This window comes from Mauremys mutica, chromosome 17 (genome assembly GCF_020497125.1).
Source record: "Mauremys mutica isolate MM-2020 ecotype Southern chromosome 17, ASM2049712v1, whole genome shotgun sequence".
In the NCBI taxonomy this organism is placed as follows: Eukaryota; Metazoa; Chordata; order Testudines; family Geoemydidae; genus Mauremys; species Mauremys mutica.
The window spans coordinates 11,941,459-11,954,706 of NC_059088.1; the positions used below are offsets into that span (position 1 = coordinate 11,941,459).

Genomic DNA, 13,248 nt, shown 5'->3' on the forward strand with positions numbered 1-13,248 from the left:
CAAATTGCCTCACTTGCCCCCCCCCTCCCCGGAAGCCCCTGGTTGCTTTCACTTAATAGGATAAAGATTGCTTTCAGACCAGCACAATTCTGTTATTAAAAGACAACAGCTGGAGGAGAGAGTAAAAAGAAAAAAATCATCAGCAGGAACAGGGGAAGGGAAGGTCTCAAGAGGAGGAGGGGTCCCGGGACGGCTACAGATTTGTGTATGTCCCGGGATCGCGCCCAGCCTTCTCCTTTGGAGAACAATGCAGTGGGGGCAAACTGCAGCTGACTGGGTGTTGAGTGCACTGGGTAGTGGCAGTCACAGGTGCCGACTCCGTGGGTGCTCCCGGGCTGGAGCACCCATGGGGAAAAATTAGTGGGTGCTCTGCACCCACCGGCAGCCAAGCTCCCCGCCCTGCCTCACCTCCGCCTCTGCCTCCTCCCCTGCGAGCGCTGTGTCCCCGCTCCGCCGCCTGCCTCCCAGCACGTGCTGTCGCCAAACAGCTGTAGCGAGCTCCGGGAGGGAGGGGGTGGGGAAGAGGCAGGGTTGGGGCAGGGATTTGGGGAGACGTCCAATAGGGGCAGGGAGGGGGCGGAGTTGGGGCAGGGATTTGGGGAAGGGGTTGGAATGGGGGTGGAGTCGGGGTGGGGCCGGGGGGTTCGAGCACCCATTGGCGCTGGAAGACGTTGGCGCCTGGGGTGGGAGTCCCCAGTGCTGGACCGTGAGGGGGGAGGAGTGGGATGCCGCGGGTAGAGACTGGAGCCAGGAGGTCGATAACAGTGTATTGGCCGGGGGGTGAGAGGGGCGCGTGGGAAAGAGATTTGCGACAGCGGCTGCAGGGGAGGGTGGGCGCGGAGCTGCTCGGTTGGAAGAGCGAGGATCCCCTGCAGCGTGTCCGCTTGGCGCCCCATCACCGTTACGAGCCGCTCCCTGGCTTCTTCCTGGCGTGCTGCGTTCTCCTCTCAGTCCCTCTTCTCCAGTGGGTCTCAAACGTTCGCACTGGTGACCCCGTTCACACAGCAAGCCCCTGAGTGCGACCCCCCTTAGCAATGAAAACACCTTTAAATATATTGAACACCGTTATAAAATGCTGGAGGCAAAGTGAGGTTTAGGCTGACAGCTCATGACCCCCCACATAACCTCACCACCCCCTGAGGGGTTCCCAACCCCAGTTTGAGATCCCTTGTTCTTGTGGTTCCACCACTCCTTCATCTCAGTGGCGGAGGGCATCATAACCTCACAGCGAAAGTCCTTGGCTACTTTAGCATCATAGATTTTTAGAGTTGGAGGGGACCTCAGAAGATCATCTAGTCCAATCCCCTGCTCAAAGCCAGACCAATCCCCAGATGCCCCCCCCCAAGAATGGAACTCACAACCCTGGGTTTAGCAGGCCAATGCTCAAACCACTGAGCTATCCCTCCCTGCTTTCTAATTCTATGCAGCCGTTCTGCTGCCAATAAGGAATCTGGCCTCCCCAGGTCATCTCTGTGAGGCTTAAACACAACATTTCACAGAAGCAGCGTTGTTTGCAATGCAGACAACACTGATTCAGTGCTTTAAAACACAGCCAGGACGCACACGCCTGTCACTGCCTGCCGGACCCCCGGCACACGAGCCACAAGACCCCAAAACGGTGAATAGCCACAGGGGCAGGGACGGGGACATCACTCTTCCTGGACCCTGCTGTACACTGGGCACGGGGCTCTTGGGAGAGCCAGCACCGTAGGGGGGCTGAGAGTCATTCCTGTCCCCACACTTTCCACAGGCTGTGTTCGTTATGGAAGAGATCTCGCTGCTGAGGGTGAGCAGGGAATCAAGGGAGGGTTTTCTCTCAGCCTGCGGCTCCCCCCCCCGGCCCCTATGCGGCTCACCTGTGTGCAGCAGTGGTCCCCCAAGGGTGATGGCAGGGTCAGGTTGACAATGGCCCCAGTGGCTCCATGGAGCCGGGCCCATGCTCAGAGGGGCCCCAGCCTGCTCCACTTGCCCTGCGCCCCAAGACCCCCTGGCTCCCCACACCCACCACTTCCTCCTCCGTCCGAGGGCTCCTCTCCACCCCCTGCTCCTCTCTCCCCCTGGCTGGACCCCAGAGCCCCTCCGGCTCCGGGTATGGCCTGTCTCCCCAGAGCTGAGCTGCCTGGGACTGGTGCAGAAGCCTGGCCAGTCTCAGCCAGGTGTGTGTGGGGGGGTGACGGTGGGGGGGCTTGGCTGGGCCCCTCCAGGGAAGAGGGGCCTGAGGGAGCCCGGGCGGAGCAGGCCCTGGCCTGGCTGATCGCGGCACTCCCGAGGGGCCGGAGCGATTCCCCGCCCCGGGACTAGCCCTGGCTGCGCTGCCGGCTCAGCCCGTCAGACAGTCACCTCCCAGCAGGGCCGGTGAGTGCGGCCAGGAGGCCGGGGTGGGGAGTGGGTCTGTGGGGGTGCTGGGCTGTGAGGTGACGGGGAAGATCCGTGTGTGTTGGGCACTAGGGAATGGAGCTCCTGGGTGGGGTGCTGGGCAGTTGCAGTGGGCAGGGCCGTCCTTAGGGCACTGGAAAATTTGGGCCACCACTGGGACAGCAGGTCAGGGCGGGTCGGCTCCCGCACACCCAGCGCGCGCTGCAGTCTCCTTAGGCAGGGGCCGTATTCCCAGGGCCGAATGCACCGGCGGGCGCATTGTGCGTCAGGGAGAGGGTACCCGGGGCTCTGTGGTGACTCTCAGCTGCCGTGAGACGGGCCGGGCGGCTCGGTGTCCTTTGGTGCCTCGTCCCTCCCGCCCGGGCTGCGAGCCCCGGCTGGTGCAGCGTCTGCTGCGTACGAAGCTCAGTGTGTGTCAGCATTGGGGGGGGGGGATTCTGGGGGTCCATGGGCGGGGGTGGTGGCTGTGCCCCAACTCAGACATAGGGGCCCCAGTTTAATAATACTGTGTAGGGCCCCACAAAGCCTAAGGACGGCCCTGGTGGTGGGGCTGTGGGCAGGGGGTGCTGGGCGAGGGGGGTGTTGTGCAGGGTGCTGTGCATTTGTAGGGTGGGTGAGGGGAGGTGTTGGGCATAGCAGGTCCAGGGGGGCTCTGGCCATAGGGAATCGGGGGAGGGGGGTGTTCCGGTGTTGGCCGGGGGAGGGGTTTGTGGCTCAGCATGGGCCTGCCCCCGAGGGGAAGGGGCACCATGGCAGCACAGGGCCAGTCAGGGCACTGTGTGTCTGGCAACTGCTGGTTTGTAAACAGTGCCCCTGCCATGCCAGGCCCCATTGCCTCTGGCTGGCCCCTCGCTCTGGGGACCAACCCCGCACGCCAGGCTCCATTGCCTCCATGGGGGCCCACAAAGATGTTTGGCGCCGGGCCCACAAAACGTTCATCCAGCCCCGTTAGTCACGCAACTGCCCCCAATGCCCTGAGTACCAGCCCTGGGCTGAGTGATGTCACCGAGGGCTGAGGGGCGGGTCTTTTATCTCCATGGGGACTCCATGACATCGTGGAACTTTATTGTGGGTTGGGACGTCTCAGCTCCACCCACTGACACCAGCGCAGAGCCCGGGCAGGGATTTCCCAATGGCTGGTGGGTGGAAACAATCCACGAGCTGCTTTGGAAAGTCCCAGTGGTGCCACGTTCCCAGGCTCAGCGGCGTGGGGCTTATTCGGGCGCGGGGTGAGCTCAACCCCGCCCGGACTCGGAATGGCTCCTTTCCATACCCCAGCCTCCATCTCTCTGCCTCAGTCCCGCCTCTTTGAACCAGGGGCTGTGATAATTCCCTGGCCTCACCGTGGTGGGGTTGTGGGGATAGAGGCAATAACCGCTTGTGAAGGGGGGAGTCGCCACGGCGAGGGGCCCCACATCGGTTATAATGAACTAATCACCTTCCGCTGCGTTATTGCAATAAAGGTCCCGGTTTGCTGAAAGGCCCAGAGCCCCCCTGGGGTCAGTCAGGAGTAACTCGCGGACACTGAAAGCAGTTGCAGTCACTTTACACTAGCGGAGGGTCTGGCGCCATGAGGAATTTGCTCCATCCATTGGGTGTGACGCAAACCCCAATGAGGGCAGGGGGGGATAAACCCTATTGACTCTGACGGGCGCTGGAGCAGTCCTGCAATGGGCTTGTCTCCTGTACACTGGCGGGGGCTGTCCTGTGAGTCTGACACTGAGACGGGCCCCGGGAGAGCCAACGTGCCAGGTCTCGGAGGGGAGAGTGACGCAAAACCGGACTCACTCCGGATTGGGGTTCCCCGATGAAGCGAGGGACCTGCGCACCGCAGGCTCAGGGGGGCTCTGGGAAGGAAAGGGAGACATCGACGGTAGAAAGAATGAGGAGTCCTTGTGGCACCTTAGAGACTAACACATTTAATGGGGCATAAGCTTTCGTGGGCTAAAACCCACTTCATCAGATGCATGCAGTGGAAAATACAGTAGCGAGAGATATATATATATGCAGAGAACAAGAGAAGATGGAGGTTGCCTTACCAACTCTAATGAGATAAATCAATTCAGGTGAGCTATTATCAGCAGGAGAAAAAAAAACTTTTGTAGTGATCATCAGGATGTGCCATTTCAAATAGTTGACAAGAAGATGTGAGTAACCGTAGGGGGAATGTAACACAAACGGTAGGTTTGTGTTACATTCACCCATTTGCCAGGTCTCTTGTCTAAGCCTGAAGTGGGGTGACTGTCACTGCTGCCCCCACGTGGCTGCTGGGAGAAGGGGGTGTCACTGTGCCTATCTCACAGTAATAGTCGGCGGAGTCCTCGAGTTCCAGGTTGGACATTTGCAGATACAGCTCATTCTTGGAATTATCCCTGGAGATGGTGAATCGCCCTTTCACTGAATCACGGTAGCGTGTCTGGCTCCCGTCGGGGTTTATAGAACTGACCCATTCTAGTCCCTTTCCTGGAGCCTGTCGGAGCCAGCTCATGTAGGAATCGCTGAAGATGAACCCGGAGATTTTGCAGGTGAGGAAAACAGACTCTCCAGGGCTTTTCACCCCGCCTCCGGACTCCACCAGCTTGACCTGGGACCGGACACCTGAGAATAAAGACAGGCCATTACTATCGGTATAGAAATAGCGATAACACAATATTCCTCTAACTCTGCAGTTATTCAGAGGGAGGAACGTACCTTCTAAAGCTGCTACCACAAAACTTAAAAGGAGCAAAATTCTCATTTTTCCTGGTGCTGGAGTGGAAAGTTCTCAGGCGACTGGCTGGGAACTGCTCAGACCCAGGAGGCTGCGAATCGGGTCTCCGGGTGCAGCCTGGGCAGAGAGAGGCACAGATTTAAACAGGACACCGTCTCCCTCATTTGCATGCCCCCGCCTTGTACGAGACGCACTCTCCTCCTGCCCGGGATCTGATTGACTCGCCCCAGTGGGAGAGGCTGTTGTCCCCTTACTGACATTCAGTGGGTGTTTTGCTTGGCCAGCTCCCAGCACTAAAAGAATGGGGAGAGGCCAATGCTCCAGGTCAGCCTCAGTCAGCCTCTGAGCTGGATGGGTGGGGTGGGCAGGCTGATCAGGGAGTCAGGAGGCCGGGGGGTCCCGTCCTCCCTGTGAGCTGGAGTTGCCTGGGTCAGACAGAGTGGGGTCGAGCTAAGGAGGGAGCAGGGCCCGAGCTGAGCTGGGGAGCAGAGCCGGGCCAGCCAGAGGGGCCAGGAAAGCAGAAGCAGCAGAGCTGGGAGCAGAGTCACAGAGACCCAGCCACCATGTCAGGGTTCACTCTGAACTCTGGGGTACAGATGTGGGGACCCGCATGAAAGACCCCCTAAGCTTATTTCTACCAGCTTAGGTTAAAAACTTCCCCAAGGCACAAATCCTTCCTTGTCCTTGGGTGGGTACTGCTGCCACCACCAAGTGAGTTAGACAAAGATTCAAGGAAAAGGACCACTTGGAGTGTGCACATGGGTGGGGCCCAGCTGCTCCCTGCCCCCCTCATTGAAGCAGGTGTGCAGGGTTACTGCCCTGAGAACTGCAGGCACCAGTGGCCATGGGGCTGGCTGGAGGCAGGGCAGGGTCTGGCTGGAGGCAGGGTCTGGCTGCAGGCATGGCAAGGGGTGCGGGGCTGGCTGGAGACAGGGGTGTGTGGGGTGGGCTGGCTGGCTTCAGGCAGGGCTGCAGGGGGTGCGGCAGAGCTTGGCAGGACTGGAGACAGAAGAGTGCAGGGCTGGTGCGGGCAGGGCAGGGGGTGCAGGGCTGGTGTGCACAGAGGTGTGTTGGTGCTGGCTGGCTTCGGGCAGGGCCGTGGGGGGTATGGCAGGGGTTGGCTGGAGACAGGGCAGGAGGTGCGGCAGGGGCTGGCTGTGGGCAGGACAGGGGGTGCAGCAGGGCTGGTGCGGGCAGGCGGTGCGGGGCTGGAAGCAGGGCATGGGGTGCAGCAGGGGCTGGCTGCGGGCAGGGGTGCAGGGCTTGCTGGAGACAGGGGCTGGCTGTGGGCAGGGCAGGGGGTGCAGGGCTGGTGCGGGCAATGGGTGCAGCAAAGGCAGCTGGAGCCCCGGCCCTTTAAATAGGCCCTGCTTTTGGACAGGTGCCAACCAGGTTATTTGAGCTTCTTAACCCTTTACAGGTATGTTATATCCTTGGGGGGGGGCAGCCGGTTAGGAAGAAATCACTTGAGGCCAGACAGCAGACAGCTAACAAAACCACCATATTATTTACAGACACAGAGCTCACCCAACCGGCCGAAACCGGCTGGGCTGTCCCCTAATAATCTAACTCAGTTGCCAGAGGAACAAAAACCATGACAACCAAATACACAACATATTCCTCCCCCCTAATAAGAACATCCCCTAAATAAAACACACACTAGACTGGAGAAGGAGGGTAGACTGCCTCCATTCCCGGCTAAACCCTGGGGATTATTTTGTCCCATAACCGTGGGTTTGCCCTAGCTAAAGATCCAGCCGATGAGGAGGCCTTCTGTCTCTAGGTGGATTACGGCGAACTTCTGGTGGTGTTGCACCCGAAAGTACCATGGGCTCTGGTTCCGCAGCACGAACAGGTGAGGAGGTGGTATCAGCTCGTGCTGGGCAAAGGGGTATCTCAGCCGCCGGCAGTAATGGAGGAGAACAGTCAGAAACAGGTGATTTGTGATTCGGTGTCTCACCAGAAGTGGTGAAGTCAGACCCCTCAACTGCAGATGGGTCCTGAAGACTGGCATGACCTGGCAACAGCTGATCTACATGTCGCCGCCAGGTAAGATTCTCTGCAGTCCGGACGGTGTAGGAAACAGGTCCCGTTTGAGTGATGATTGTGGCAGGGACCCATTTAGCTCTGGAAGTATAATTCCGAGCCAAAACTGGCTGTCCCGGGCTAAAAGTTCGCTCTTTTGCTCTCGGTGCTCGTCTGATAACTTGATTTTGCTGCTGATGTTGCACAATTTGTCGGGGTTCAGAAGGTTTCAGCAGATCAAAGCAAGTGCGCAGCTGTCGTCCCATCATTAGAAAGGCCGGAGATGCGTGGGTCGTAGTATGAGGTGTGTTTCTGTAGGAAAGTAAAAAGGTATCCAGACACTTTTGAATAGTACTCTCTGCAGTAGTGGACTGCATTATAGAGACTTCTGGCCATTTAGAATGGGCATCTACTGCCACCAAGAACATGCTTCCTTCAAGGGGGCCAGCAAAGTCAATGTGACTACATTGCCACGGGTTTTCAGGCCAGTCCCATGGGTGTAGGGGTGCCCACTGGGGTGCATTCCTCACACCCTGACATGACATACAAGCTTTTGCCTTCTCTTCAATAGCACTGTCCAATGCAGGCCACCAAAAATAGCTTCGTGCAATTTCCTTCATGTGCTCTATTCCACAGTGACCGGAATGTAGCTGTTCTAACATCTGTGATCTCAGTGGTGGTGGAATAATGACACGTCTCCCCCACAACAAACAACCAGATTGGACCGATAACTCCGTCTGCCTGGACATGTAGGGAACAAGGTCGGATGAGACCGGAGAGGTTTGTCGAGTTTTTCCATGCATCACTAGGTCCATAACTTGGGACAATACTGGGTCAATGCAGGTTGCCTTCTTTATCTGAGTAGCAGTGATGGGTGCATTCTCTACCTGTTCAAAGTAGAAGATTTCCTTTTGGGCACTATCTTGGTGTTTGACCGGCAAAGGCAACCTTGAGAGGCCATCTGCATTGCCGTGCAGAGTGGATTTCCGATATTTGATTTCATATGTGTGTGCTGAAAGTAACAATGCCCAACGTTGCATACGACTAGCAGCTAATGGGGGAATGCCTGTGTAGGGTCCAAAAATTGATGTCAGAGGTCGATGGTCTGTGAGAAGAGTAAACTTTCGCCCAAACAGGTACTGATGAAACTTCCGAATTCCAAAAACAATTCCTAATGCCTCACGTTCGATTTGTGCATAGTTAGTTTCTGCTTTGCTTAGAGTGCGTGAAGCAAAAGCAATAGGTCTCTCTTCTCCTGAAAGCATAATATGTGACACGACTGCTCCCACTCTATAAGGGGAGGCATCGCAGGCCAATTGCAGTGGTAAGGATGGATCAAAGTGCGTTAGAACTTCAGAATTTATCAATGCATCCTTAGCTTTGTTAAATGCAACATCACAGGTTTCAGTCCACTTCCAGGCCTTGTTCTGCCCAAGGAGCTCATGAAGTGGTTTTAGCAGTGTGGCTAACTGTGAGATGAACTTTCCATAATAGTTCAGTAGTCCTAGAAACGAGCGCAGCTGGCTTACATTTCGAGGTGGGGGAGCCTCCACAATAGCTTTAACTTTTGCAGGGGCCTTATGAAGACCTGCAGAATCAATGATGTGTCCCAAATATTCAACAGAGGGCTTGAAGAATTCACACTTGTCTTTGCGAACTCGTAGGCCATACTCTTCCAGTCTTTGTAGGGTAGCCTCTAAATTCTTTAAGTGATCCTCTTCATTTCTTCCAGTGACCAGGATATCATCCAGATAGCACTGAACTCCTGACAAGCCACACAAGATCTGGTCCATAGCCCTCTGGAACAGGGCGGGAGCAGATGTTATTCCGAAGGGTAGGCGACAGTATCGATAAAGCCCCTTATGAGTCACAATAGTCAACAGCTCTTGGGACTTTTCATCGACGTGCATCTGTAAATATGCTTGACTCAGATCAATCTTACTGAACTTTTGTCCCCCAGCCAGGCCTGCGAAGAGGTCATTGATGCGGGGAAGCGGGTATTGCTCTGCACACAACACTGGGTTGACAGTGACTTTAAAATCACCGCAAATCCGGAGAGAGCCATCTTTCTTCACGATTGGAACGATAGGAGTGGCCCATGAACTATGGGTAACTGGTATTAGGACTCCATTGGTGACCAGGTGCTCCAGGTCTGCTTCAACTTTTGGCCTGATGGCATATGGCACAGTTCGGGCTTTCAGATATTTTGGTGGACTGTCAGGTTTAATGTTCAATGTCACAGTGATTCCCTTCATACTTCCCAAATCATCTCCAAAAACAGCAGCATGTTTCCTTAGTATAGGGGTTAGACTGGTTTCTTCTTTAGTCATCCGGTGCACTTCTGCCCAGTTCAGTTGAATCTTCCCAAGCCAAGACCTACCCATTAAGGTTGGGTAGTTACCTCTCACCACAAACAGTGGTAATTTAGCCGCCTGTCCATTGAGCTCCACCTTAACATCAATAGTGCCCAACATGGGCACAGCTTCTCCCGAATACGTCTTCAGAACAGTTTTTGTTGCCTTAAGCGGAAGATGCTGTAGCTTTTCTTTATACACAGTCTCTGAGACCAGCGAGATGGCTGCATCGGTGTCCAGTTCCATGCATATAGGTTTGCCATCCAATAACGGGGTTACCCAGTATTCATGTGAGCCCATTGCCAAAGACAAAACATGCAGTGGCACTTCCTCTTGCGATGAGGTGTCACCTTGATCATCCTGGGTCTGCTCTAGGGTATGCAGGGTTCCTCTTTTTGTCGGCCAGACCACAGGCCTCTTTTTCTTTTGTTTACAGGCACACTCAATGTGTCCCTTTTTGCCACAGTGTCGATACACCAGATCCTTACACCAGCATTCTGATGCCTGGTGTCCTGGCTTACCGCAGCGGTAACATTCTTGACTCTGCACCGTTTTGTGGGTCGGTTCTTGTGACACTTTTTGCACCCTAGGGGATGCACCGATGTATTGCGCCTCCCTTGTAGCCAGTTCCATGGAGACAGCAATATCAACAGCCTTCTGTAAGGTAAGCTGAGCCTCTGTCAGTAGGCGCTTCCGTATAGCTTCACTGTACAGGCCACACATTAACCTGTCACGCAGGGCATCATTTAACATCTCTTTAAATTCACAGTGTTCTGCTAGCTTTTTAAAAATGGCTACAAATTGTACAACTGTTTCATCTTCCCTTTGGTCTCTTTTGTGGAACCTGTATCTTTCAGCAATTACCAGTGGTTTTGGGGAAAAATGGGACCCCAGGATTTCCACAATGTCACTGTAAGATTTAGTCTTAGGCTTAACAGGGTGTAGTAAGCTGAGTATCAGGGAGTAGGTTTTAGCCCCTACAACACTTAAGAAAATTGGCACCTTCTTCGCTTCTGTAATGTCATTTGCAATAAAAAAAGGCTCAAAACGCTCAGTATACACATGCCACTGCTCTATATTCTCATCAAACGGTTCCAGTGGCCTGGTCAGAGTAGCCATGATTTTAGTTTCACTTTCACAGTCAGTGCAAACAAGCAGTATTTTTGTTTGTTTGTTCTTTACCTTGACTTCTACTTCCTTCTGTTACTGGAGCAGCACTGGAATCCCATCCATCGTCGCCACTTGTTATATCCTTGGGGGCAGCCGGTTTAGGAAGAAATCACTTGAGGCCAGACAGCAGACAGCTAACAAAACCACCATTTTATTTACAGACAGAGAGCTCACCCAACCGGCCGAAACCGGCTGGGCTATCCCCTAATAATCTAACTCAGTTGCCATAGGAACAAAAACCAATGACAACCAAATACACAACAAGGTAAAGGAGGGATTTCATGCTCCCCTGAGCTGTATGTTTATGACACTTCCCCAGTCCCCAGGCCCACAGTTTCTGCTAACTAATCAAATATCCCAGCCCTCGCCCTGCAGCCTCTCAATTTCTCCCAGGCCCTACGGGCTGTTCCCTTGAAGGGACAATGAGTCTGATCTTACCCTGCTCTCTCAAGCCCAGCATCTTGCACCACTGGCTCTGTCCAGTAGAACCAACAAGTCTGTCTTCACCCTCCCATTATTCCCCAGACTTTGTAGCCTGCAACTCCTGCCACTTTATTGTCTCGTTGAAGTCATGAACATTTCTTCCTTCCCTCTGCGAAAGGCCTGCCCCCCAGCCCCCGCCACTGGAGATGTATCTACCGAATTGTTGGTGCCACTAGGCCTGAGTAAACCAAAGTTGTGACTTTGGGCCTGAAGTGAACCAAACTTCTTACATGCTGTGAACTTTAACCAGCCTACGATGCTAAGGCTTTGGCTACACTTGCATTTCAAAGCGCTGCCGCGGCAGCGCTTTGAAGCGCTAAGTGTAATCAAAGCACCAGCGCTGGGAGAAAACTCTCCCAGCGCTGTCCGTACTCCACTTCCCTGTGGGGAATAATGGACAGCGCTGGGAGCGCGGCTCCCAGCGCTGGGGCTTTGACTACACTGGGGCTTTGCAGCGCCGCAATTTGCAGCGCTGCAGAGGGTGTGTTTTCACACCCTGCTGCAGCGCTGCAAATTTGTAAGTGTAGCCAAGCCCTCAGAGACAGCAAGCAAAATGTGTAACTGTCAGCTGTCTCAGCTTGCAGATGCAGGAGCGGCGGGGAGCAGGGGGAGAGGGGGAAGAAAAGTCTACATGTGCCTGTGCTGTGAAGGCCAGAGATAAGCTTGCGAATGGGAACTTTTCTAACACGCTGAAATGTAATGTTTAAAGTAACTGCTGCGGGGAAGGAAGGGGTGAGGGGGAAAACCGAACAAAAGGCTTACACAAACAAGGGGGGTATAAATGCTGGGACCCCACCTGCGCGCGGTTGTGCAGGATCTGAGAATGCTTTTTCTCCCTGGCACCTTATTTGGGCTCAAATAAACCTGGTTTTGCTTCTCCACCCTGGTGTGATAATTAGTGCGACGCACACCGGGCAACGAACCCCTGCTGTTGCTCCGCCTCAGGCTCTTTGAGCCGGCAACAATAGGTGAAAATATGGGCCCCCATAGCTGAAGTATCTGCCAGTCGTTCATATCCTTAACCTCCAAAACCCCTGCAAGGAAGGGCAGGGCTCTTACCCCTCTCTTACAGATGGGAAACTGTGGCACAACGCTTTCATGCAGGAGCTCTTCTGAAAACACACCCACACCTGTTCTCCCTGTCTGTCCTTGTTCATCTCCGGCAGGCACCGGTCTCACGCTGATAAGAGCCATGGTTCTGCTTCCTCCTCTTAATGACTGACTGTTCCCAGTCTTAAAAACCCAGTGAATTGTGCAATCGATAAACAATAGGAGCCTCTTTAGAGTCTGATCGGGCACCACCTCCGAACAAGAACTTTAGCTGTTAGTTATTCAGAGATGATGATATAACAAGTATCGTCCACGTCAGCCAGAAAGGACATTTCTTCGCATAGGTCACTCACCCTAAAATACCTTGGTGTAGGAGGTTCTCAGGATCACTCCTGCTGAGTCCCCACTGTTCAGGGAGACGTCTCTCCAGAGTCTAGCAGCTGTTCAGCTCCTGGTAATCTAGGGTTTGAGGTACACGACTGAACCCCAAGTACCGGCCTTTTCAGTACTTACCTGGTTAATCCCTGTGGATCTGTGTGGCACAGAGCTGGGTGGTGTCACCAAGTAGCCCAGGAAACCATGTAGGAATTCCCATACCGGATCGGATTATGGTTATTATTTAACATCTGTATGATGGTAGCGACTAGGAGGCAGATGAGATCAGGACCCTGTTGTGTCAGGTGATACACACACAAATGGTGAGAGACCGTCGCAGCCCCAGGTGTGATCACGGCCCTGTGGTGCCGCGTGCTGGTGGGGATGTTAGCGGAGGTACAACCACAAGTGGTTTGTAGCATGAGGACATGGTCTGGTTACATTAACATGGGCACAGAGAGATATTCCTTGGGAGGCGGAAGGATGAAGTAGGAGCCCTGGTACGGGAGGGGATAGATGTAGAGGGGCTAACGAGGCAGCTGAGAGGAGTCGTTAGCTCCACTCCGAATGCCGCCTGGAGTCTCAAGGCCCCGTTACAGGTCTCATGAAACAATTGAGCCTGGAATGATCTGGGCTAAATTGTTCTTTATTCATCAAAGAGCAGAGTCACTTTGTGATGTTGCTTAGAGCCAACCATAATTGACT

At 54.5% G+C, this 13,248-nt stretch overlaps 1 protein-coding gene, 1 long non-coding RNA gene and 1 gene segment (V, D, J or C); 1 reads left to right on the forward strand and 2 right to left on the reverse strand.

The window, feature by feature from the left end:
• The window catches only part of LOC123351453, an 83,696-nt gene that overhangs the window by 6,098 nt on the left and 64,350 nt on the right, over positions 1 to 13,248 (reverse strand). The gene's annotated exons all lie outside the window — the stretch shown is intronic.
• LOC123351450 (sulfotransferase 2B1-like) overlaps positions 1 to 13,248 on the forward strand; it is a 38,079-nt gene that overhangs the window by 5,943 nt on the left and 18,888 nt on the right. The gene's annotated exons all lie outside the window — the stretch shown is intronic.
• Positions 4,307 to 5,135, reverse strand: LOC123351452. The segment is given in 2 exon segments: positions 4,307 to 4,974; positions 5,068 to 5,135. Coding segments are annotated over 2 exon segments (423 nt in total).